This window comes from Empidonax traillii, unplaced genomic scaffold (genome assembly GCF_003031625.1).
Source record: "Empidonax traillii isolate 1590-97213 ecotype Southwest subspecies unplaced genomic scaffold, ASM303162v1 scaffold688:size580741, whole genome shotgun sequence".
NCBI lineage: Eukaryota > Metazoa > Chordata > Aves > Passeriformes > Tyrannidae > Empidonax > Empidonax traillii.
In genome coordinates this window covers 211,622-237,899 of record NW_020955881.1, presented here as the reverse complement: position 1 = coordinate 237,899, position 26,278 = coordinate 211,622, and the positions used below count along the sequence as shown (strand labels likewise).

The following is a 26,278-nucleotide window of genomic DNA, read 5'->3' as shown; positions in this document are numbered from 1 at the left end:
TGGTAAAAAGAACTGGGGGTGAGTAACTGGTTTCAGCCATATAAGAAGTCTGTTGTGATAGTAGAATGTTAAGAATTATGCAAGAACTACAGTAATAAGGAAAACATCAGGTTGATGGAAGCTCTGAACTACTGAACAGATACCTGATTATCTTCAGAATAGTGAACCTAGACATCATGTTTCCCTGAGAGACAAGCATCATGGGGAGGCATACAGTTCCATCCTGCTCTTCTACTCGTTTCAGTCACTTTGGAAGCTGACACCAAACTGGTGCCCACCACCTGTCTCAGCTCCCAGCCACCACTTGAGAAAGTCTCATCTTCCAATATCCACTACTCAGCTTTTAATGTCTCAGAGAAGTGATCCTGATTCCCAGTATTCAAAGCAGAAAAACCATCCTCTCAAATCTTCCCATTATGCATCTTTAAGTAAGCAAAGACACACAGACTGGCTATCACCTGAGAAGTAATGAACATTGTAAATAGAATTAATAATGAATGATTTTTTTTTTAAATTACTCTTAATGGGAAAGAAAAAGAGTCAGATGTGTTGACCCCTTGAATGGACACTAGGGTGCAGATGAGAGAGAGCAAGAAGTAAGTCAGCACCCTGGTCTTTCCTCTGTGGGAGGAGGAGCACTAGGATCAGTAGCCCACACTATCTTGCAATAGGCAGAGGCCTCCGGGCCCCAGAGAAGCAGCAGGTTGAAACAGGCCAGTGGCAGTGAGAATATCAGACCAAAACAGGCATGTTGGGTGGGCAGGATAGCGAGGCTGCTGGAAAGAAAAGAAACAGCAAATAGCTGAGTAGAGGCTGAGGGAGATAGAGAATCACATACTTGTGTTCAAAAAGATTTCAGTGGAGCTCCAAGAGACAGAAAGATGGGTGGGTCACAGGGAGACGCAGAAGGGAACAAAAAATATGAGAATTATGAGAAGTAGAGGTGTTTAGAAGGTGGGTGGAGAGTTGTAGTAACATATCCGTTTCCCTCCCTCTCCGCAGGGAACTCAGAGCTTTTCCTCTCTCTTCTCCTCCCCACAGCAAACAGCCAAGCTGGGAAGAAGAGATTGTCTCTGGACTTAGCAGTGTGTCTGGGCATGGAAGACTGATAGCAAACAAGTAAACAGAGCTGACAACTGTGGTAACCGCAGGAGCAAAGCCTGCTCAGTGACAAGGATGAGCACTCCTCAGGAGGTAAGGAAATGGGTCTGTCTTGCAGTCTACTGAGGTACCTTTGTCTCACACCTTTTTCCTATCCCTATCACGCCTATATTGCTTATTACCTTAGGGAACTGGGGGTAGTTGAGTTTTTGACAGCTTGTATCCAGCAAGGGCTTGTCTGGGTCTCGGGATTGCTGATGTGGAATATGGTGCAATGATTTAGGGGTTCTTGCCCTTCCTGTTAGTCATCATAATGGCCATCCTGAGGCTGTATTCCAAACTGTTTGAAGCACCGACCAATAAGTAATAATAATAATAGGAGCAATAGTAATAATAATAGTGGCCTCTTTTCTTGTATCTCCATTTTTTCAACACAGTATTATGAGAAAGTACTTACCCAGAAACATACAATTTCCCCTCCCACAAATAATTGTGTATAAACACGGCATACTTTTTGGAATGTGAGAATGACATGATAAGGCTAATTGCTTCCCATGTAGAGTGGTGTAACTTTTCTGATATGATATCTTATATAAATGGCTATTAAAGTCTTATTTTCATATTTACAGACAAATTGCACTGAATTGAAGTGTCAGGTCAGCATTGTTAAAATGTAGGAAACATTAGAGGACAACAGAGATATGTAAAGTGTTCTATGTGACTAAATAATGCAAACTAAAAAATACCTGTGTTTTGTTACAATGGGAGCTGTTCAATGTGACTCTGGCTGTAATTCAAAAGATAACTTTATCTTGTCTACATTTTTCTAGCTGAAGAATTTGCAGAAATTATTGTTCTGAATATCCATTCCCATATTTCTGTGTGATAAAGATCAGACAACAATCATAATTTTAGTTATTGGCCGTGGTTGTGCTTTAAAATTTTAATAGTCCGGAATATAATTCGGCAACCTCTCTGTTTCATATTTCATGTTAGCAGATAGTCTATTTTGAACACAGGCTAAAATATTTCTCAAATGGCATTTAATGGGCTCAATTTATTGTGCTTACATGAATTGCTGACAAAAGATAATTTAAGAAAATGAGGGGTTTTGTGAGTTCTGAGGCATTAGTCTGAAAACATTCATCCACATGAGTAATATGATAAACACAATTTGGGTAACAGCCAAAGTCAGTAATTCTTGAATAATCTACAGGCTAAAAAATAAAACCTCTAAATTATCTGGTAAATAGTTATGAAAAATAACTCCAGTTCTCTCTGCCTTTGATCTCTTTCTTTCTATTTACTTTATTTTCATGAAAGCTAGATGCTTCTTTTTCTGCAAAGCACTAAACTCTGTGAAAACTCTGTAAAAATGAAAGGCGAGGAAGCATTATGCAGAGGAACTTCAATCTCCCTTCAGAATTCAGGAATGACTCACAAATCAAATTCTTTGGCTGATACAGTTGTATCAAATAGTTTTTGCTTTAGTAACAGTACCTGTTATGATTCTGCTAGTCCAAGTCATGCTCACATTTGAATCAGATAATTAATGTAGTACCTTAATTCAAAATAATGCATTTTATAATTAATGACAATTAGAAGTCTTCTTTTAATGATTTTACAGACATTTGTTCTCACTTAGCTATAGTGGAGCCATTTGAATTTGAGCACTTGCACATTCTTAAAAACGTGAAAGAACTGAAACTGGACTGGAAATTGCATTCATTTGCAACTTTATGCAAATACTAATTATTTTTCTCCCTCATAAGTAAGACCTATAAGGAAAAGCTCTGCCAGAGATTGAAGTCCTTTTCCCCAAGCTTGTTCAAGCCATTCACTTGTATCTTTATATGGAGCATGCTGGATGAGGCAACCAAGTCTCAAAATAAAGTGCTGCTGCTTCCTGCAAACTATGTAATATTCCTGTATCCTGTGCCCTGGAAGTTTTTATATCCCAGCTCTGGTTCCATCTAGTTAAATTCACATTCTCTCGGCCAAAAATCGTTGACTTAGGAAGGGTTCTGTATTTCAGTGCCTGTGAACCACTTAGTCTGTTGAGGCATAAAACTGAAGCTCATTCTAGATAAAGAGTCTGACAGGGATTTCGCGCAGTATCTGTGTAAGAGTATTGAAAGAGTGGGCATTTGTCTGTCTAGATTTGTTTAAGCTGTTGTCATAAAAGAGGTAGAAAAGATGACTAAGTATGATTGCCCTCCTCTTTTATCTCTGTAGGTTTATGTAGGTTCACAAATTCTCTCAAATCCAGACCTCGTTACAGAGGCAAGATTAGAAAGACATTCCTAATGGAAGGTGCAGTGTTTGAAGAAAATTTTCATCCTCATAGTTCACATAGCACAGACCAGAATCCAGTTTCTAAGTAGAGGTACACAGCCAATTTCCACTTCCTCTGTCACCTTTTTTTGGTATTCTATTATTTTGGGGCATATCGTTCTCTGCAAGGTAGTTGTTTCATATTGGAGACTTGAATGGGACAGTCCTGTTTTTCTCACAGATTTTTAAACTCTATTATTTGATGCCCTTTGCATTTCAAAAGAAACATAATGTATAGGCTTGATATAGATCTACTCTTAACCAGAAGGTCATAAGAAATTGCACTGAGAGTCTTGAAATACCAATTTCTTCTTAGTATCTCCACAACCACACCACTTATTACTCAAAAGACAGAGACAGATGTCCTCCAATAACATGAACCCTAAGTATTGCAAAATTATAAATATTTCATGGTAGAAACAAACCAGATTTTCAGTGTGAAAAACAAGAAGTTTATTGCAACAGGGAAGTCAGGAAAATTGTGAATGTGAGTTATTCACTCCCTCCTAAATGGTGAGAGATGAGGGCTTGCATGTTGAAGAACAGTTTTTCTTCTCAAAATTAGCTAAGCTAATTTTCTTTCACTCACATCTCTACCATACTGGTAAATTGTGACACTTACTCTCTTACTCTAGGAGTAAAACCTGAAGTATTTTGCTATAGGGACTTATGAAAGGAATTTGTATTTCCTCCTTTATATTTCTTACACTGTACTTTGCCAGTATGATCATGTTTGGTATCTAGCACCTCTAACGCCAGGATTCACTTGTATGTACATGTTTTCCATTTAGTTATTCTGTATCCTGCCTAAAGAAGTCAGTAGAATAGGATTTTAAAGGAGAAAAGCAATTAGGCACTTAACCCTTGTTAGCAATTTCCAGGAGTCAAGCAAGCTTTTGAGAGGCTTCTGAATTAATTGAATTAAATGTGTGTTTGAACAATAGAACATAATAAGGTCTCTTTTCCTATTGCTTTTTATGTTTTTTGATCTGTTAATGTTTTTGTGCAGGAATTGTACATAGTATATTAGTCCAGATGTTTAACAGCAGACTCATTTGTTTCCTTAATGTTTCCTTCAGTGAAGGGGTATATGATATGCTCCATGTAAGGGAGCAGCAAGGTCAGAAAAGGGATGACAGTCTGGAAATTGAGAGTCATGACAAGGCAAGCAAGAAGCAATGACTTAACCAGCAAGGGGAGCTCTCCCCACCCAGGAGAGAAATGAAGAGTATATGCAGGTCTGGTGACAGTAGCCAGGGTCAACCAAGAGCGTAGATTGACAGGCAGGTCCAAGCTCAAACCTGCAGAATCAAGTCTGTAGATTAAGGTCAGGATACAGATCAGTGGGATGCACGTCCAGATGAAGACATGGCTGCAACTGCAGAGTAGCTGAGATGGAGATTGTGCATGAGACCCGCAAAAAGCAGCTGCCAAGTGAAAAATTTGGCACATCCACTGAGGCTGCTTCTCACTTTTCCTCAAAGAGTTACAAGGCTTGGCAAGTTTTCTCAAATAGCTTTCTTTCATCAGACAACCAGGCTTCAACAGAGAGCTAAGCTTGAGCCTGTGGGGACAGCACCAGCCAGGCCCTGACACTTGCACGCAGGACTCTCCAAGTAACACTTTGATCAGCTTTCACAGCTATCAGATTAACTCCTTGCTTGCTATATCCAAGGTTTTCCATTATCTTCTGGGGTTTTCCCCCTTCTGCCTCCCTTTTCTTAATGTATAATCTTATTCAGTCATTCCACTTTTCATTTTTTTTCAGTTCTTTCCCTTTCCTTATGTTACCAGTCCTTATGTCTGTTCTTTTGTAAACTGCTGTTCTCCAGTCTTATGCACATTAAAGTATGCAGAAGGAGTGAACACACAGAGTAAACGTCATCTTACCTAACTATCCAGGTAGATGTTAGATAATCATCTAGCTTCCTTTGCAGTCAACAGAGAAAAAGAAACATAACTCTGGAGGATGCTTCAGCTCATACTAAGACAGATATCTAAAATAGAAGGTGTACTCATAAAATAGAAGGTGCTTAGCCTTCTCCTCTAACTAAAAAGACACCCCTGCATTATGAACACAACTAAATTTAAGTGAGATAAAACATGTCTGTGTATAAGATTTTCTCAATGACTTACAGCTTACTGCATGTTATAGAATAGAGCAAATTTTTTCTCTCACTTGAACCAGACTAGAGGGCTTACGATGCAGTTCTTATTTCTTGAGGAAAGATCTGAAATTAGTGCTTGGGTTGCCAGACTGTAACAGAATAAAGAGCCATCAGTTCTAGACATCATGTCATTAGCTTTATGGACTCAAAAGGGCTTTGATATCTCCAGGAGGTATATACAATGGGATTCCATAAACCAGAGTGAACTATGGAGGGACAAGCCTCCTCATAGCAAGCTTCATCTTCAATACATAATTAGTAGCTCGATGCAACAGTTGTAGCTTGAAAAGACAGGGAAACAAAGAAAGGGAGAAAACCCCTGGGAGTACAGTCACCTGGGTGACTTGGATGACTGTTGGTGTTCTGGCACTAATCCATGAGTGATTTTCTAGTAGATGTGGTGGAAGATGGAGTATATTATCAGTGTTAACTTTAATATAAATTTTTCTTTCATCATTTTTTCTGTCTCTTCAGACCTGTGACCAGGAGCCGAAAACAGGTGCAAAGAAAGAACGATGCCTTCAAGGGAAAAACCTCCTTCTGTGTACACTTATTCTCAGTACTGTCCTTGGCTTTACACTGCTTATCACCTACATCGTGATGACTTGTGCTCTAGGTATAATGGGAGATATCCTTTTCCTTCTTCCTCATCCACTCCATTTTTAAGATCCCTTTCTCTCCAGTCTGCCTCCATTGTGTACTAAGCTTAGCATCAGTGCTAAGAAGCAGGCTTTCAGAATCTCCAGGAATCATAACACCTTTTGTAAAAAACTTACACTTTTCTACCTCTTCTTTGGGTCACAGTGGGGAGAGATCCCCCACATCTGTCCTCCTCCTCTGCCTGCTATTCAATATGCCTGAGTCCAGTTTTCAGGGAGAGAATCATTATATTGCTTTGCATCTTATCAACATGTTCTGTTCTGACTGCAGTCACTTCCAGGAAAGTGAACAGAATCTGATATTTGGAGCTCCTCCTCCACCTTTCCATCTCTGGCTGAAGTCTAGCCCTGGTTTTCTAGCACAGATCAGTGCAGTCATAGTGTAAAAGAAAAAGTCATAGTCTTTTGCTAATGGAGAAGCTGTGAGCATAGACCAGAAACATTAATTTGCCTTTCAAATTTGCTAAAGAACTATCTAGAGAATGGTTCATGACAATGTCTGTGCATATAGAATGCTCAGTACTGAAAGTGCATTTATATTGGTGAATGTAGACATTCCCCGCTACAAAATAAGTATTTTTGACTCTTTAACAAGCATTTTGCTATTCACCTACCTGGCATTTTTCTTTAGCTCTTGTTATGTGTTGGAGACCATTCACTATGTAGACCAAGAAAAAACTATTAGTTTAGATCTTGTCTATTTCCACTCTGCCTACCTTCTCCCCTGTCAACTGTTGAAAACATAGTATGAAAAGTCTCACTTTGATTTAAAGGTGGCTTGTTTCAGTAAATAATTGATCTGATGTTGACAAGACACTGAATCAAAATGAGAACACATACCCAGTGATTTGCAGCAGTTTGCATAAAGGGAGTCATAAATCAAAGCAAGATATTGTGGAAAGTTTCTGTCCTCTTTTAAAAAAATGTCATGGCTGAGAAACATTTCCCATGCTTGAACAAACCATATCTTAATCTTATGACCTTACTTTCGCTGTGTTGTCTTTTGCATCATGTGTTGACACTATCAGTTGCTTCTCGTTTATTGTTTTGCCAAATTCGACTGATTCAGAGAAAAGACACTGAGAAGGCAGAATAATCCAATCTGTGACTGCTTGGGTAATACAAAAAGAGAACACCACCTCTGGACTGATTACTTGCCCCTTATTTGAAGAATCTCTCTTATAAAGTGCAAAGACAATCTTCTTGGGAAGTGAAAGACAGAACACATTTAGCTCCATATTCAGCAAAAACTTACAAGGAATTCAACACTGCATACAAAGCAGTTTGCACCAAAAATAAATCTTTTGGAGGAAATGTCCCACAGAGAACTCTTTTTTTATTATTTTTTTAAATTTTATTTTATTTTTTGTTTGTTTGTGGGTTTTGCTTTTGTTTCATTTGTTTGTTTGTTTGGAGTTGTTCTCACTCTCCACTGTTACTGCTCAGTTCTCTCCTATTTACTTCTTCTCCAGGATCCTGTGATGTCAAGCCAGGTCTTGCTCTGTTGGAAAGACTCCTGAATTCTAGGAATGACACTGTAGAGCCCTGTGAGGATTTCTACAAATATGCCTGTGGCAACTGGGAAGGTGAACACTCAAGCAGAAGCACAGAAGAATCACTAAATGTATTTGATGTGTTGTTGGAAGAAAATCTGTTGATCCTGAAAAGGCTTTTAGGTAGGGACAGATGATTGGTGTGTTACCTTCAGCAACTGCCTCAGTTAGAGCTGAGAATACTAGTAACTGAGAGCACAATCATTCCTAACAGGGACTGAGTCCCATCTCTTCGTTCTTCTATCATTACAGGTACAGATTTATTTTTGAGCATATCATATTACAATAGCTGCATTTTAAACATTTTAATTACCCTTACCAAGTGTAACAGATGAAAGTCACATTTTAAAATTCTGATAGCAACTCAAACTGTTTTCCTGTTGTCTTGTAAAAGTAGGCACTTATTGGTGTGCTTGTCTGAATGTGCACTCTTGTGCTGTTTCCTGTCTCCATGTGGGACTGAAGCTTAGATGTGCAACATCTTACTGCTGTGTTCCTGTTTCCATACAAAGAATGTCATATATTTGGTCTCAGGAAGAGTCATGGCACTAGAAGGTCCCTTGCTTTGAGTCACTGCAGAAAATGTGGATGTATTTATTGAAATGTTCTGAATCAAAGTGTAGTATTTTCTTACAACCATTATCTGATTTAACAGTGTCCCACTTTTCAAGTTTTGGGGTTTTTTTCCCAGAGAGTCCACAGTTTGGGATAAGAGGCTCTGCCCAGGAGAAAGCAATGCAATTCTATCGTTCCTGCATGGATACCGAACAGATAGAATCCCAAGGAACTCAGCCATTGAAGGACCTCCTAAATCAGGTGAATACTAGTGCTGTGTCCCCTCCTTTTAGAAGATAATTCCTTCAGGAAGGAAAGTGTGCAATTAGTGTCCTATGGTCCTACATGATGAAATTTTTCTAGCATCTGGCCCTGAAATAAACTCATGGGTCATGACAAAACTTCTAAGTGATAAATCTTCTAGCTTTAAATGCAGTTTCAGGATCTGATCTTCTGACATCAGGTAACTGAATCTTTCCTCATAACTCTATATATTACTTAAGGATGGGCAAACAGCCAAGCCCACAAAGAGTTATCTTTTTTAATCTCAGAAGCTTATTTCAGTAGTATCTGACTTACAGGTTAGGGAACATCTTGCAAATGGCTAAAATTTTTGTGTCTAATATCTGATTACCATCCAGTAGTCCAGGCTTCCAAAGGAGCTTGTTTAAAGAATAAATTTTTTTCTCTTTCTATTCTGGAAGACTACCCTTAGTGCCGTGGAGGGCTGTACATCTTCTTGCCAGCAATAGAACATTTATGTCTTATCTCCAAGGAGAGTGCAGAACTTTCCAGCAGAAGGAACTACAGGCCCTCCTGTGAATCTGACTGGCAGGGAGGTGGGACCTGTGAACCCTGATTCCTGGTTGTTCTGGTTGTTGGATGGCTTTAGAAAAACGTGACCTCTTTCCTCTCTCCTGCTTATCTAGCTTCTTTTTCCTGCACACCTTGCTCTGCTGATAATTATAATTCCTTTTCTTTGTGTCATATTTCAGGTCATTGCTTTGCTTAAGGGAAAGTGTCAGGTCATTTTAAAGCCATCAGAGCTCTTCACAAGTTTGCCCCGTTGCTATTTGCTTTGTTGCTTCTCAGTTGTCATAATGACTAAGCTCACAGGTGTGAAAAATGTTTTGTAAATATGGATCAAGCAAGTTTTTCTCACCTGCAGCCTTGCTGTCTCTCTCCTTCTCTAGGTTGGTGGATGGAGTATCACAGATGTGGAGGAAACAAAAGATTTCAATGAAACTCTCCAGATTCTCATGGGCAGATACAACACCTTTCCCTTTTTCAGAGTCCATGTGGGACCTATTCCTTCTGACCCCAAGACCAATATTATTCAGGTGAGTGTGCTAAAGAAAAAGCACTACCAGGAAGCGCTGTGAGTGAAGAGTCAGACCAAGGCTTGCTCAAATTAAGCCTGTATTGTTCTCTGAGGAAATTTTTCCTAAATTTCAGTAAAACTCTTGATTTTATTACATAAATATGTAATTAAAAGAAATTTATTAACATTCCAAATTTCATAATGCAGAAATTACCAAAGCCTGTGGAGCATATCCTCACATTTCCACGGTTTCTGGAAACAGTGAGATATTTTCCCTTCACTCCTTTTTGCAGATTGACCATCCTGAGTTTGAGTTGCCACCTGAGAGTGAATTCAAAGAGAAAAATTATCTTGAGGTAACATATCAGAGGCTGAAGAAAGGTAAAAATGGCTATTTGGTAAAGGGATCTCCTTGAATTGCCTCCTGGTTCAGAGTGATCTGTTTCCATGGGTTACGGTCAGTCACCTCTGAAATGACTCCAGAAGGAATTCTTTATAGAACTCTACTTTTCTGAAATGATAGTTCGTAAAATGTAACCCATTTTAAATGCCAGGTTTAAAACTTCTTGTATAGAAACAGAATGCTAAAATTGTAGTTTATATTTGCCAAGTAATATGAACCTGGGCTTTCCTTTGGGTTTCACCTTGAATGAATGTTTTTAAAAGATCTCTTTGTCCAAAGTAAAGCTCTATAACAAAATCTGTGTATTGGGGGAGAGGTAGCTAGAATTTTTGTAGTTATTTTAAAATGTTTGAACATCAGCTGGGGAAACAAGCTCTTTGACCTTGGAAGTTCTTGTAACAAAATTATTTTGACATTTTTCTGAACTTCGTAAACACCGAGCTGTTTTCAGTTTCTCAGTCTGAGTCTTTCAGAAGAGTCCTCAAAGAAAAGTAAATCTGTCTACCCATCACAAGCATTCCTTTGATACTTTATAAAGATTGAAACTAGAAGCTGACATTTTCTCTCCATCAAAAATACTGGCTCATTATATCACTACATTTCTTTCCAGAGGTGGCAGGCCTGAATCTCTAAAATTATTCCAGTATTTAAAGTAATTGTATGCTGTGACAAAAATAATCTTTGGGGAATTCAGTGTTCTTCACTGAGAGAGGAACTGCACCTGAGAAACTGTGCTCCACATGTGAATGTTGCAGGGAGAAGAGAGTTTTAGGGATAGGTCTGCAGAATTTTTGAAAGATTGAAGCTTATATGGTGAAGATGGATGGTTGGGTGGTTGGATGGATGGATGAATGGGGTTATTAATTTTCAGCCATGTTCCTCCCACTGATCATATGCTCTGTATTGCAGGTTCTCCGTGTGTATCTTTCATATTTGAGGAAACTGGGGGTCCTACTTGGAGGGACACAGGATGGTCCCCCTGACTCCTTTTCCCCTACCTTGGCCTTCATCTCTAACCTCCAGCGAGTTGTCACCCCACTGAAGAAAAGACAGGAGAGGGGGATGCTGTTCTTTCGCACCACCATTAGGGAGCTACAGGTATCTATGCCTTAGAACTTAAGCTACATGATTACATGTGACATTCACATTTTGAAGATCCAGATCAAAAGACAAAGGAGACACTCTCTTTAGATGTTGTTTTCTTGCAACTTACACTTGGAGCCTGTTGAGCTTGAAATAACCTATTAACTTTAACTGACAGCAGCTGGATTTTTTCAGGCTCAAAATTCTCTTCCCTCCCCTGTGCTAATTCCCTTTAAAAAAGTCAATTCTCCTTTTCTACTACAATCAATATACGCATCATAAAAACAACTGGACATGTTAAAAGTATCTCTTAACAGTATTAGAAAGATTATCCTGTTTCCCTATTATTTCTTGTGAGTAAATTTAGATTCACAGTTCAGTATGTAAGCTTTGTTTTACTTCCAGGAAAATGCACCTGCTATTGACTGGCTGTCATGTCTCCAGGCTGTCTTCCATCCCATGCAAATGAACCTCTCTCAGCCAATTGCAGTGCATGACATGGATTACTTAAGAGGCATGTCACAACTCATTGAAAAATGGCACAAGGGAAGGTAGGAATAGTCCGTATCTATGGTTGTAGTTGTTCATGCCCCAAGAAATATTTACTTCAGATACCATGAATTAAATAGGTCTGTGTTAGAGGCTGCTGAATCCAGTAGTCTAACAATTGCAAGGATGCTGGGGCTTTATATCCACAGATTTGACCATTACTAAGGCTTAGCATATATTCCCAATAGGCTTGCATATGCATGCACCATATATGAACACACATATAAAAATAGATCATATATATATATGTGTGTGTGTGTGCGTATGTGTGTGAGTGTGATCAATAGAGATGGAATACATTGCCTTTGCTGTAGCACTAATACAAACATGAACAGCTCAGACACCCTGATTCTATTCCCTAGCTCCAGCTAATCAGGACTGGTGTATACTAGCAAGGTATATATTTGCACACACACAGTGTGGATCATGCCAATGGCTGGTCTTAGATATTCAGTCTGTCCAGAAGCTAGCCCCAGATGCCCTCGTGTCCATAGCTGCTGGCATATCACCTGGATATGAGCCCCTACGTCTTGCAGCCCTACTTTGTTTGCTGTTATTCTGGTCTCTTCCTGTTAAAAACACATGTATACCAACAGATCTCTCCAGTACCCAGTCCAAACCACTGGTATCTCCAATAGCCAACTCTCAGACTTCTGCTCTTTCCAGCAACTAGCTTGAACCAAAGTCCCTCCCACAATCAATACTCAAACTTGTTCTCTCTCCAGTATTCTGTTCCATCCCCAAATACAACAAATAGAATGTTATTTAAGAATAGTATTTAGTAAACCAGGATGTATCCTGGTGACCATCTGCAGGGCTCAGTCAGACAGACACCCTGGCAAGCCACAAGTTTACACTCAACCATTCTGTCTTACCACCTTTCCTCTCCATTTTCCCATGTATGTTCTCCCAATCCACCACAATCTTTCCCTTTCCTTGCCTTTGGTCCTTCCCATAAATATGCCATAATAAAGTCTCACAGAATCCCACAGACTAGTCCTAAAAATTATCTTTCTCTTACCTCCCATAAAGAATCCTGTGACCCCACAGGCAATTACCCCTTGAGTCCCGATGGTGTTCTGGGGAGTTTCTTTGGTTGACTCCTGTCAAATTATCCTCCTTTGATAACCCCAGGTGTAGCCTATTCAGAGTACTTTGCTGTCATTGTTCAGGTTCCTAGGGTTACTCTGCCTCAAGGTACTCCTCTGACACTTGCCTTGCCTCTGTGTTTATGGTGACCAGCCTTCAACCCTCTTCCTTTTTAAATGTCATTTTCCTACAGGGTCCTTCACATTTATATGATTGTTTGTCTGGTTGGGAATCTCTCCCCAGCCCTTGACAGTCGATTCCAAGATGCACGCCTGGAGCTATATAAGATTCTTTATGGAAAAATGGGATCTAGAATGGTGAGTTAGTCTTTAATCACCTTCTTCAGCCTCCCTAGCAGTTGAATGCTATAGGTCATGTCGTCTGGATGTTCTCTTGATGTCTTGTCTGTATGGAGTTTCTTAGATTTGGGGGGGAGTAAAGGCCATTAATTGCTTCATTTTTCTCAAAGAAATATGTGAGCAGACATGATGCACAAAACTTCATAGAAGCTGAGTGCACTGTGTCATGGACTAGTGAACAAAATGCAGATGATCACCTTTCTTCTAGGTATTTTTCTCAGCTAGCATAGGAATTTTCATCTTGAGTGAAAGTAAGGGAGTAAATCATAAGGAAATCAGTGTTTTAATTGATTAACGCTTTCTGAGATAGCTTAAATAGAACTACATTACTTATTCACTGCTGTCATTTTTAGACAGTAATGTATATGCTACTGACTGCACATCTACATATCTTTTTACTGACTTCATATTTATTTGACCTCACTGTCACGTGTCTGGTTTTTTCTCTGTTCTTACAGATCCCAGCTGAGCGCTGGAGGAAGTGCTTGATTGATACCAGCTCTTTCTTTGAGCCAGTTCTAGGGAAGATGATTGTGCAAGAAATTTTCCCTCAGCAGACCAAGAAACTTGTAGGTATTCATCGTCTTAACCTCCAAGCAGAGCATAGCTTCACCTTTCTTTTTTTGACATGCCAACTTAAGACCACATCAAGGCAGCAAAATCATGTGTAGGTTTTATACCTTTTTACATATTCCTGTGCTTACGCACTTTCCCTCCTTTTTTGGGAACGAGACATGTCAGAACAAGACATTGCTGTCATTGCTAGAATAGTCAGAGCTAAATACCGGTTATTATCTTTGTCTCAACTGTTAGCAAAGTCGGATATGCGCATCACCAATAGCTATGACAGCCCTTCAAATACATGGAATCTCAGTGTGGTCCATGGAATAACAGTTAAGTATTAACAGTATTCATCAGCAATATGATCTATTTCAATCAGATTTCCAGTTAAAAAGCCATTAAGCAATCACATGACCAACTGTAAAGAAACAAATCAATGCCAGCACATTCTGAGTGTATCTACAGTAAAAGGAGCAGTTAGCATAGGCATAATTATTGTGAGAGGCAAGATGAAAAGGTGTGTGGGAGAAAATTGGATGCCAAATAACTTAAGCCTAAATCACTGTGGAAACCGAAATCTCTTTCATCACAAAAAGAGGAAAGTTTCCCCAATTATTCCGTAGCTGAATTGCTGGAACAGCGGAAGATGGTAACTAAGCCTGAGCAATGTTTTCTGCAGTTGCAGAAGAACAAAGTTGCCTTCTTTTCTCCATGGCAGGCTGAGCAGATGTTCTCTGAGATCCAAGATGCCCTCTATGACCGACTGGACGAGTTGGAATGGATGGATGAACAGACTCGCCAAAGAGCTAAAACCTCGGTGCGTGCAGAAGGCAGAAGTTACTAAGACCTTCCTTTCCCTGAAGCCTTTGGAGAAGGAATGGAAGAGGCCTGCACCTTCACATATGCCTACCTGCTTCTACAGGCACACAATCTTAAAGAGATGTCTTATACATACTAAAAATTGAGAGTGGTATCACAAGTGCCATCATGCATGTGTACACACACTGATGTGCAGGCATAGAGCGGCTCAGTTTTTGTTTGTCCGTGGATACTCTGAGTTAATTGTATTGAGATACAGTTCAGTTTTATACACCTAGAGAGGTTAAAAGCTATAAAGGTGAATGGCAGAAAATAATCCTATAAAGAAAAAGAAGAGTAAAACAACATTGGGTCTCAGGTCAGAGAGTTAAGAAAGCAGAAACAGAGTAGCTGTCATTTTGAAGGGCTGACTCACAGATCATGCTTACATTGTTTAGACATAGCATTTAAAAAGACTTGAAACATATAAAGAGTCCTATTGATCGTGTTTCTTTTTGTTCGTTTGTTTGTTTATTATTATTTTAGGTTTCCAAACTACAAGTGGAGATTGGCTATCCAGCTCACATACTCCAGACTGCCAAAGTGAACCTGGAATACCAGAATGTGAGCTATATAATGTAAACATGCCTGCCTCATTAATGTCAGTTTACCTGTACCAACTGCTATCTTGTCTGCTTATAAAAGAAGTTATGACCTCTGGAACAATGCACATTTCCTACTGTTCATTTTGTGGGGATATATGGGCCCAGAGAACCTTTACTTGTTGCTTCTAAAATGTTTTCTATGCCGTCTCCTATTTAGAGTAGCTGGCCTGATAGAAGCAATTTTGATGTGTTGGTATGTTCTGTTCGGCCTTCAGATAACATTCCTGTCCTATCTTAAACTGAAGGTCTTTATAACTGGGAAAAAAACTACAAGTATCCCATTGGTTTCTCTTTTGATTAACCCTTTTTTGACCTGTGGGACTTTTCTTTTTCTCATACTGTTCAATTCATTCCTCACTTATGCCTTATGACAGTCACATTACCTGTCTCTTCCCTCAGTTGGAGATAAATGAAGACACTTTTTTCCTCAATGTGGTGGCTTGCTTGAAGGTACTGAAGGAAAATTCCTACTTGCATCTCCTTCAGCATCACCCACAAAATAAGTAAGTCAGAACATGATCTGAAAAATATAACAGAATTACACAGTTGTGAACTAACTAAGGTTGGAAGTGACCTATGAAGATCACCCAGTCCAATTCTCCTGTCAAAGCAGGATCAGCTAGAGCAGATCACTCAGGAATGTGATCAATTGTATGCCTGTATCTCTCTTACTGTGGAAGGAGAGGGAGAGCAAGAGGGAAGAATTGGGCACAGTACTTCCAAATGTGGTTTCACCGGCTCTAAATGTTGCTGCATGTCTGCATTGCTGCATCCTCCTTTAAAAAGCCTTGAGTTGGGCAGCCTGTCCTGTGTTCAGCTTGAGCATGTGCTGCCAAAATACCCCACCATTGTGGAGAGAGCCCCAGACTCTTGAAAACATGCCACTTTTTTTGGCCCATGCTTTTTTGAGTGAGGGGGACAGCTGGTTCTCCTGGACCTTGCAGCAAAGAAAACAGCAGAGCACTGGGATGATGTGAATGCTGGCAGGATACAGGATGCTTCAGAAGGCAGGCAGCATTGCCAAGTGTGCTTAGGACCTTACACTTCCTGAAGAGTATTCTGTGCAGGATTTCACAGGAGGCTGACAAGAAAATTGTGAGGAAGAATCCCTCCATGTGTATGAAAACTAAGCTATTAGCTCTGCCCATCTGTAAACAAGTGAAGGTTTATTTTGAACACCTGGAATTAGACAATGTGAATTTCATCATTTGCTGGTGCTGTACGAGCAGTTGAACTGAGCACACTAGTTTTGCAAACTCAGTGGAGGAAAGGAGCAAGGTTTGAGATAAGATGTTAGTACATTCTCTAATCTTTCCTCCCTCTCTCTCTCTTTTTTTTTTTTTTTTTCCTAGGTGGCATGTGTCTCCCTGGAGTGTGCATTCATACTACTCAATAAGGCACCACATGGTGGTCTTTCCTGCTGGAATGTTTCGCAGCCCTTTTTTCCACATGGAGTTTCCCAGGTATGGAAGGGCTGCGAAGGTGGAAGCTGAATGTAGTCCCTTGGCCTGCACCATGCTTCCAGGAAGTATCTTTATGAGTCTATCTTCTTTTTATTATTTCATCCCAGAAAGACACAGTAAAAGGGGAAAACCATTGTTTGTTTGTTTTTTTTTCTGAAGCCAGATGGATACTGCCTTATGACTTCTGAAAGAGAGTGATCATTGACTCTGCTGGAGCAGAATCAGAATCTAGGTGGTCTAGTATATTACTAGATGTAGTATATTACTATATCTAGGATATTACTAGAATTGTATTACTTCAGAGCAAGGGTCAGGAGTCTCATGTAGGTTAACTGTAAAGAAGATATTTCATCTTTGCCTCTCATTTTCAAGATTCCAAGAATTCCTAAAATCTAAGCCATAGAAACCTAACCCAGAGAAAATAGGAGCCTCACAGAGCAAATTCTTGTCAGAAGTCTTTTCCAAATGTATCCAGTTGTTTTTTTTTTCCAGTTTTTTTTTTAGAAACCCTTTCTATTAAGCACATAGATTTTTAATTCTGAGTCTTCCCCTGCAACAACAAAAGTTCTGTAGACCATACTACTCTGGTTGGGTTCTTTCATCATACAGAACAGGTCTCTTAAGCAATGTTGTTTCTGATATTAAAAGCACTTAAAGCATTTGACTGTAAACATATAATCCAATGTCCTTTTTTGCTGATAATAGATAGACACTTTTCCTAATACCATGGTAGTGAAAGATAAGCTTACATTGTGGCAAAAGGCTGAAGTTTGAAAGAAACATGTCTCAGTTAAAAGTAATTATTTTCTCCATGGTAATCTTCTAGTTCTTGCAGTATTTAACAAATTCATTATAGTATGAAGAAAAGGAGATCTCAAAAGAATAATAGAAAAGAAATACTTTTTCTGGTGCTGTGGGCTTAATTTATCGTATTCTTACTCTCAGCTTCTTATTCCTTTTGTTTTCAGTGTTAGTAAAAGACATTTTTCTCACTGTCACCTCAGTTAAATAGACTAATAAGACAAACTTGATCAGCTTTTGGTGAATCAGCACAATAGCATTTTCTCAGATGATACGCCAAAGTTTAAACTTTACTGGCAAGAGTTTAAAATTTACTGGCAAGAGCCAATTCACGTGACTGTGAGAATGAATTTTAAAACAAGAAGTCAGAAAAGCAATACAATTGTTATAGTATCCTAGAATCATAAAATTATTTGGGTTGGAAGGACCTTGAAGATTGTCTAGTTCCAACCCCCCTGCCATGGGCAGGAACACCTTCCACTAAAGCATGTTTCTCAGAACCCCATTCAGACTGGCCTTGAACACTTCAAGGGATGGGACATCCACAGCTTCTCTGGGCAACAGTTATAAGTTATCAGCTTCCGAAAGAGCATTTCTAAGAAAAGATGAGCTCTTCTTGTCACTTCCTACTGAGTTCCCAGTGATGTAATAGAGATCTAGTGCAATAATTTCATGCTTCAGCAGTGCTAATCAGTGCATGGGAAGAAAGAATGAGCCCATAATTTCACATAATGGAAATGCAATTTGAATGTACTCTTCCTTGTTTGACTACTTGTAAATTCATTGCACAGAATCGTAGAAATTCCATTTGGAAAGAACTGCTGGGGGTTTCCAGTACAATCTCTTGCTAGTAGCAAGATTGCCAATGAGAGACCAGAGAAATTGTAGTCAAACCTTCGTAGTTTTAATTTGCCCTGCCAATTTATGTATCATTTCTCACAGGACAACTCTTGCAAGATTGCTTCTCTAAACATCCTGCTTTTATATGGTTACCATTACGGTTGCTTTTTATGGTGAAAATAGGAGGTAAATAAGGATGTATTTCAACAACAATACATGTCATTACAGTTCATAAAGGTGGAACCTCATTCACAGATTCTTCATTATTTTGATGGCTTATTAGTTACAAATACTTTAAAATAATCCCACAGTACAATTTTAAGCACTGGTAGGATAATTTACACTTGTATTTGCATTTTTACATATGTGAGTGACAATAAATAAGAAATGCTTCTGTGTGTGCTCTCAGAGTAGAATGTGCCTGTTGAGCCCACAGTTGGGCTCCATGGCTATAAGGGATGCTCATCCACCCTCTTTTTCTTTCCAAAAGCACTTGTTTCATCTTTCTTTTTCAGTGCTGTGAACTTTGGAGCCATCGGAGTCTTCATGGCACATGAAATTCTCCACTCATTCTATGGTTATGGTGGGTACTGGCTCTTTATTTACTCTTCTAGGTCCCACTGGTACTTTCCCTTTAGAAGGTATGAAATCCTAGTCCCTATTTTAATGTATACATATATTATTAAGATAGATGAAGTTAAGGAAACCCAATTCCTGCCCATGCTGACTACTAAGAAGAATCAGGGATTAATGTGAGGAACACAGGTGAATGCCATAAATAGCTTTGCTTTCTAGGATTTTTTTTCCCACAGTGTTGCCTGAGGGCTGTCCTGCGTGCAACAGGAGCGCACTACAAAAATCTATAGACTGCTTGGTTGAACAGTATGAAAGCTACAGCTTTAATGTCAGTGGCACTTTTACACTGTTGGAGAATACAGCTGACACTGGAGGGCTTGCCATCGCTTACCAGGTATTGTAGTTCACTTCTCTAATCTCATAGTCTCACCACACAACTCAACTGCCGTGTCACAGGACTGCTCTGCTGTACCCCTCTCCTATATGCTGCTCCAGTTCCGTATTTCTTGCACACTTGTGCCAGTGAACCATGAGCCCTGCTTGCCCTCTGTTATTCCAGACAGAGAATCCTCATGAAGCTCTGCTCATAACCTCACTATTTCCATGTAAAACAACTTCTCCCTTTCACCATCTTTACTTCCCCATTTATGTCATGCATACAAAGGCATGCTATTATTTATATGTGTGTGTTATACTTGAGGAAGTAAGCTGAGATGTGAAACAGAATTCTGTGTTGTGGTAAAATGACTCCATAAAGATGTTTTCAGCAATATTTTAATATAGAGAGAGTTTTTTATTTCCTCATGCAATGCTTCAACAGTTTAATTACTGAGAGTGCTGTGAGATCCATAGGTCTAAGATGGTACTTTTACATTCTTGCACAAAGAATGATAAGAAGTAGAAAGTCTTTTAATTTACACTCAAATATTTTTGAATTGTTTTGAAAGTAATTTTCATTCTTTCATAGTGCAGTTACTACATCTTCTCTTATGACAATGTGTGCGGGAGTATCTGAAATGGGAAGGAAAGGAATTATGTTGTTATTCTCCTGCGTTAGAGTTATTAGGGGCATGGCCAGCAGCAGAGAGCCTCAGAGTGAGGAGAATGATGCAATCTTGCTAATTTATTAAATCTATATTAGATTGATAGATTCCACTGGCAGAAGACATGAGCTTGGGATACTGTCTGAAGGAGGATTTATTACTAGTCATTTTCTCTCTCCACAGGCCTATAAGAACTGGCTGAAAAAGCACAAAGAAGAGAAGGATTTATCCAAGATTGGACTTTCACATGATCAACTTTTCTACCTCAGTTTTGCTCATGTAATGAATTCCAAGCTAGTCATATGTCTTTCTCACTCTCCATTATTAGTTTGTCTTTCTCGATACTCAATCTCTATTCCCCCTCTTCACAGAACTGGGAATGACCGATAATTTTGTGACATTCAGAATATTATTTAGAAACTAAAATTCACATGTAGGGCCCCTGTTACAGATCTCAAAGCTAACAAAAGTCCTGTCTGCGAACAGAAATTTTACAAAGATCTGAAATCTACCAATATTAACTCATAGCAGACAAGCTGCATCAGGGAGAGCATTGCCAGCTTCTGAGGGTTCTTTTTGCTGTTATGAGAAATCTTACTCATGAAAAGTGAAATCTTCCTGCAAAAGTTGTGTACCTCTCCATCCCTTCCTCCATTTGCCTTTCTGTCGTGCTGAATAACTAGATGTCATATCATTCTGAGTGACTGGTAGTGGAAAAAAAAGAGTTTCAAATGTTATTTAGAGATAAAGAACTAGAAGGACATGCACACATAGTTACACATTTCTGTGGGAACTTGCTTTAAGGATTTCTGCAAAGTTGTGCAATTGTGCATAGCAGTGCTGTTGAGTTCCTTGTGATAGATCATTGGATTTCTGAGCTCAGAAAAGTCACACCCTTGTAAGTCACTGTAATTGTTCAAAGGGAAAAGTTTTGTGCATGTATCGAGATTAGGTCAGAGCAGTGTGTAAAAAAGGAGATTATTGAGTCTTGGTGGCAAGATTTGCATTTCAGAGGTTATCTGGCAGCTACTGCATCATTTGTCAATGAATAAAGACCGAAATCACGAGAATGAAGACTTGGATTGCCAGTTTAACACTAGTAAAGTCACATAATCCTCCCCTGAGTCTCTCAGGTAGCAGTGGGATTTTGTGTAAGTGCTCTCTTTTCTTGAGGAGCACTCATTGATTTGACTTAACAAGCTGAAACTAGACACTGAGACAATATCTTTAGTATTACTTTAGACAGAGTCCAATGTTGAATGAGCCTAGCCGAGGTGGCCTAAATTCCCTGTGCTCTGGACTATGCAGTACAGAAAAAGAACTGATTGTCAGATAGAGAAATTAGGAAAGAGAAATTTAAGGAAAAGAAAAACAGTCATAAGACAGACCGTTGGCAGCCATGTATGCATGTTGCGTTGTTTACTCTAGCACTCTCAGGCGTGTGCAGAGGTATGAGGAGCCTTAAGACTTGATCCCATGAGGACTTTCAGCCAAACTGACTTTTTTGTTTTACTTTCTTTCAGGCAATGTGTGGACACCAGGAGTCAGAAAAGCTACAGTCTTCCCTGAGCACAGATCCACATAGTCCCTTGCCACTTCGTGTCTGTGGGCCTGTCAGCAACAGCCAGGACTTCTCCAAGCTCTTCCACTGTTCCAGTGGATCCCCAATGAACCCAGTCAACAAATGCCGCATCTGGTAATCTGCATGGGAAAGGAGGAAGAGAGATATGACCCCAGGGACAGGAATTCCTGACCCTGAAAGTATGACCATCTTTGCAGGGCCCTTGGGGTGACATGGGTGACACTCCGTTACCTTCCTTTTATTGTTATCCTCTCCGTAGAAGTTAATGGTAGAGAAATTTTTAAACTGAGCTTATAAGTGAAGAAGGTCTACTCCAAGGCTCTCAGAACACTGTCCCAGATGTAACTCTGGAGTTTAACAAGTCCCAAGGTAGCAAGGTGACTAGTCAGTCTCTAGCAGGCAGCAACTCCTGAGGAGCTGTAAACAGACAGACTGTTACATTATTAGTCCCTCTGTTCAGTGCATTTCCCTGTCTACTCCAGCAGCTTCCCAGTCATGTCTAATGGACAGGTCAATAAGCTGGAGCTCTAAGAGTTGTTCATGAGTTAATGACTCCTAGGAAAATCTTATGGGTTACTATGCAAACCACACACGTACTTTATAAAGAGAGGGAAGAATCTTCTTCTCTTCTTTTACTAATAAATTGAGACAGGTACTAGGAAAGAGTGACTATAGTTTGCAGGCTGAAAGATAAGTCACTTAATAATGAAGGTTACTGAAGGCCTTCTCTGTTCTGTTTTTGTAATAATGCAGGTTACTGAAGGCCTTCTCTGTTCTGTTTTTGTTTAATCAGCAAAACTCATAAGAGAAAAAAGGGGAAAGACTAAAGCATCCCCATTAGTGGGAGAGGGACTGGAAGCTGAGAACAGGTTCTCTTTCTTCTTTCTTTTTCAACAAGACTTTCTTTTTTTAGTTTCTAGGGTTAAAGATATGGTTCAGGGTGGAGTATGGGACAGTTATGAGGGTTTCCTAGAAGTCTGAAGATTGATTAATTAGAAATCCAAGAATTTCTCTGGATCCCGAACCTGATTCTCTCATCCCTGAAGGTTCTCTCATCCCTACATTTGTAAATATTTACCATCCAAACAGATGAATAGAGCTGCTGCAGGATTTTACTTTTTACTTCAAAATGAATGTTAGGTGTTAATTTAATTTGGAGGAAAAACAGAGTAAGAAGCAACATGTTTTGGTGTAGCAGTAGAAATGCCTAAAATACATTCTCAAGATCAACCATTAATAATTACATCCATTTCAGGTTCTCATAATTAGAAAATTTATACCAATATTCTAAAATTTACCAATGTTAATAAGTATACAAAATACTCCTCCCTTTTCCATACTCTTCAAATTGTTCTTGATTATGGGAGCATTTTTATTTTACCTGTTATATTGGCTGTGTGGGGACTGTTTGTGGAATAGGTGATGTCAAGTGGAAACATCCCTCATTAATGTAAGCCTTGTAAAATAACTGTGTTAACACTTTCTAAGTACTGACCAATGCAGCAAAATATTTTCCAGGAACAGACTGTTTAGAGATTTTGTTTTCATTACTTAACTAAAATACTAATAAAAAATTACTTTGATTGCAAACTCTTTATGATCAGGCCTGTTTCTCTGTTCTGTATTTGTATTGTTCCAACACAACTGTCATTCTTAGCTGAACTTCCAAGTCATGGATAATAATGCCTCAAAATAATTTATTTACTCATCATAAAAAAATAACGAAATTAGACCTGTGCTTGTTGTTATCATTTAAAGTGTATACTCCTCCTTCGCTCATTCAATTTTCTCCTAGAAGCTTGTCCAGACTGTCTTTTTTTAAGATGTTAATAGCAATTAACATTGTCTGTAATACAGATGTCATTTCAGTGTTCTGAGACTAGTTGGCTTCTGTGTTTATATGGTTTAGAAAAACAAAAGGCACTGACAGTCTGCATTTTGAGAAGTCTTAACTTTTCTTGTATCTATCTTGTTAAGTGTATGTGGGGCACCGTCCCCTGGAATATGCTTTTTTTTTCTTGTTCTTACAATACATGATGAATTTATGAATATTCTGTTTCAAAGACAGGGTCACCCCTGAAGTTGGTGAGTTGGATCAATTCTTATTAGAAACTATGGTGTTGTTTTTACACAAAGAACATATGGGAAGTGCAAGAAGTCTGGCTTAGAAAAAATTACATGAGAATTTATTGTGTTTCTCAAGGAGAAAGAAAACAACTTTCAATACACGCACAAGGTCTCTGCCTTTGTCTTCTGTGTTCCCTGGCATGTGGTTGATGAAGAGGAGCCGTATTGTCCAGAAAGTGACCACGAAACACAGCTAGACGCTCAAATTGTTATCATCCACGATCACAGAAATGATTTCATGCTCTATGTCATGCATAAAAAAAAGAGCACAATGCTGCCAATCTTCAGGGAAAGAGCCAGATCCAACAGCAGATCTGCTGAATTGCTCAGTGTCTCTGAGTCCTCAGACTGCACCATATCGATCACCTCCATTCCTTCCCCTGTTGATGAAGCCACAAAAGTCTCCTCCATTTCCTCCCAACCTGTGACTGGGGGAAAAGGGACAACATAAGCTTTCTTCTTTTTCACTTCTTTCATACTTTGCATCTTTTCATACTTCTTTCATCCTTTATACCTCTGCTTCCCTCCCCTACTTTTCTCGCCCCGCTTTCTAAACTTTCAAATCCATCTCACCCTTTCTGCATGTCCATTTTCTCCTTCACCCTAGGCAGATTGGCATTATACCCCATTCCATCTCTGCTTGTGTTATCCTTGTCTTGTTTCTGTGATTCTGTTTTTGAAATCTTTTATTTCAGATATTGCTTTGTCCTCACTCTTCTTCCTTTGCATCTTCTTTCTTTCTTTCCTGTACTTCTACATTATAAGTCATCCCAGATACATTTATGGGGTTTTATCTTTTCAGGGCCACGACTGTAGTAACAGGTTGTAATGGCTCTTAACAGCCTCAGCTGAATCCTATGGGTTTAGGAGCTTTATTTAAGCTTGGACCTAAGATCTGTATTTGTGGTCTGTTGCAAGTATACATATCTCCACCTCCATCTCCATCACAGCTGTGCCTGGCCATGGACCTTGTTATTCTGGATCTTGACCGATGAATTGTCTTCCTGTTTTGACCTTGAATATGGCTTAATGCTATTGACTTTCCTGCAGCAATGGACTGTGTCTGACCCTGCTTTCTTTCATTTCTTTCCTGCTCCCCAGGAGTGGCCTGGACCTTTCCTTTTGGATCTCTCTGGGGTGTGAGGGGGACCAGCTGAGATGGGAGGCTGCAGTCGGGGCTATGGGTGATCTAAGAGGCCTTAATATCCATGAAGCAGCCTGAACGTGTGCCTCTCCCACATCCTCTGCCCTGTGTAAGTGTAGGGCTGGGCAGTCACTGGACTGTGTCTGACTCTGGTCACCACCACTACGTTTGACCCTGACACTGACTGGTATTCCTCCTTGAACTTGGACTTGTCTCAACATCATGGACTTCCCTGGTGACCCCTTGTCTGCCCCTGACTGCCATACCCAGGCCTGTCCTGCTCGTGGCTGTGGGAACTGGGTCCCTGCCCTGCTGGCCTTTCTATCTCCTTCCATTGCTGGTTCCCTGTTCCTTAGGGACCATCTGACCCCCAGTTCACCTTGACATAGATCTTCTTGTTCCCTCTCTGATTTTCTCTTTACAAAACCAAGCTTCTGTGTCCACACCCTTTCTCATTTCCTGCCTTTGGTTGCTCTCCAAGCCCCTTCCTTCTCATCCTCCAACTTCAACCCTTCCTCTCACCTGCTGATGGACTGTTTCCCTCTTGCTGTCCACTCTTTGCAGTGAGAATCATGGTCTGGCTTTCCACTGGTGCAAAGGCATTGGAGAAGACTGAGCAGTAAGTGACTGGGAACAAACCCATCAGATAGATGGTAAAGCCCAGGAAAACGATCAGGGTTGGATTACGCCCCATTCTATTTTCCCGTGCAGCACAAGACACTTTTGCTCCTCACTGCTTTTCAGCTAACAGAGTCTGGACTGAACCACCACCACAGTCTTGGCTGGGGCGCATTGTGACATCATGGCACTCATGTGACATACAAACATGTCATATGCAGTTAGGCAAAAACTTTGCATCATATGTAGCTAACAACACTCTAAAGCAAGAAAATAGTGTGAACATTTTTTGGAATAAAAAACCCATCTCTCTGCTCAAAGTTCAAAAGAGAATGAAGGAGATAGGATTATAACAATAGGACACTACCAGATATGAAAAGATCACGCTTAATCCCAAACATATTTGTAGCTAACCACTGTCTGAAACTGAACAAAAAATGTGCCAGTGGAGTGGAAAATATAATGAATTTCCCACTTCAGTGTTTAACCAGTTATTACTAATTTGTGCTGCTTGACTCACACAGACTCAATGAATAGAAATAAAATTTCAAGAAACTACAGTAGATTGACAAGTACGTGTTTTTAAATGTCCTCTAGATGGTGATCTAACAACATCAATGAAGAAACAGCTTATTTTACAAAGCACCTATTCCCCATGGATTATTAGCCCTTGCCATTCACTTTGCCAGACCAAATTGCCCACTCTGACTCTCTGTCCAGACTACATTTTAGGACTCTGTTGGTGACTTTCCACTATGTAGCCTGGAAGATAATTTTCTAGCTACTTTCAAACTCACATTTAACCCTAACCATCATTTGTTGCAGCAAATATCTTCCACATTTCCTGAATTTACACACAACTTATGTTACCCTTCCTTGGCTTTCC

The 26,278-nt window shown here is 39.6% G+C and overlaps 1 protein-coding gene and 1 long non-coding RNA gene across 3 annotated transcripts; one reads left to right on the top strand and one right to left on the bottom strand.

The window, feature by feature from the left end:
- The first annotated feature begins 732 nt into the window (after positions 1-732).
- On the top strand, positions 733-23,086 carry KEL (Kell metallo-endopeptidase (Kell blood group)). 2 transcript variants are annotated; one of them, XM_027899769.1, is made up of 19 exons: positions 733-954; positions 1,042-1,194; positions 6,078-6,219; positions 7,735-7,938; positions 8,507-8,631; positions 9,564-9,710; positions 9,985-10,047; positions 11,004-11,192; positions 11,583-11,728; positions 13,009-13,132; positions 13,633-13,743; positions 14,454-14,552; positions 15,080-15,157; positions 15,598-15,701; positions 16,551-16,661; positions 18,818-18,885; positions 19,115-19,272; positions 20,105-20,200; positions 21,445-23,086. In XM_027899769.1, the coding sequence occupies exons 2-19, from the start codon at positions 1,177-1,179 to the stop codon at positions 21,619-21,621; spliced, it is 2,160 nt and encodes a 719-aa protein (XP_027755570.1). In that variant the 5' UTR covers positions 733-954; positions 1,042-1,176; the 3' UTR covers positions 21,622-23,086. The 2 variants fall into 2 exon arrangements, with proteins under 2 accessions (XP_027755570.1, XP_027755571.1); XM_027899770.1 differs by lacking the exons at positions 733-954; positions 1,042-1,194; positions 6,078-6,219; positions 7,735-7,938 and adding an exon at positions 7,972-8,067.
- A 596-nt stretch (positions 23,087-23,682) lies between these two features.
- On the bottom strand, positions 23,683-25,561 carry LOC114065689. The gene is made up of 2 exons (XR_003573027.1): positions 25,297-25,561; positions 23,683-24,058 (listed from the first exon to the last, which is right to left on the bottom strand). It is a non-coding gene; the product is annotated as an uncharacterized LOC114065689 (long non-coding RNA).
- Positions 25,562-26,278: the final 717 nt, after the last annotated feature.

Bases quoted from the DNA above. Each gene is read 5' to 3' on its own strand.
- KEL (XM_027899769.1), top strand. The intron at 11,729-13,008 runs GTAGGAATAGTC...ATTTTCCTACAG, and splicing joins GAAAAATGGCACAAGGGAAG to GGTCCTTCACATTTATATGA. The intron at 19,273-20,104 runs GTATTGTAGTTC...CTCTCTCCACAG, and splicing joins GGCTTGCCATCGCTTACCAG to GCCTATAAGAACTGGCTGAA.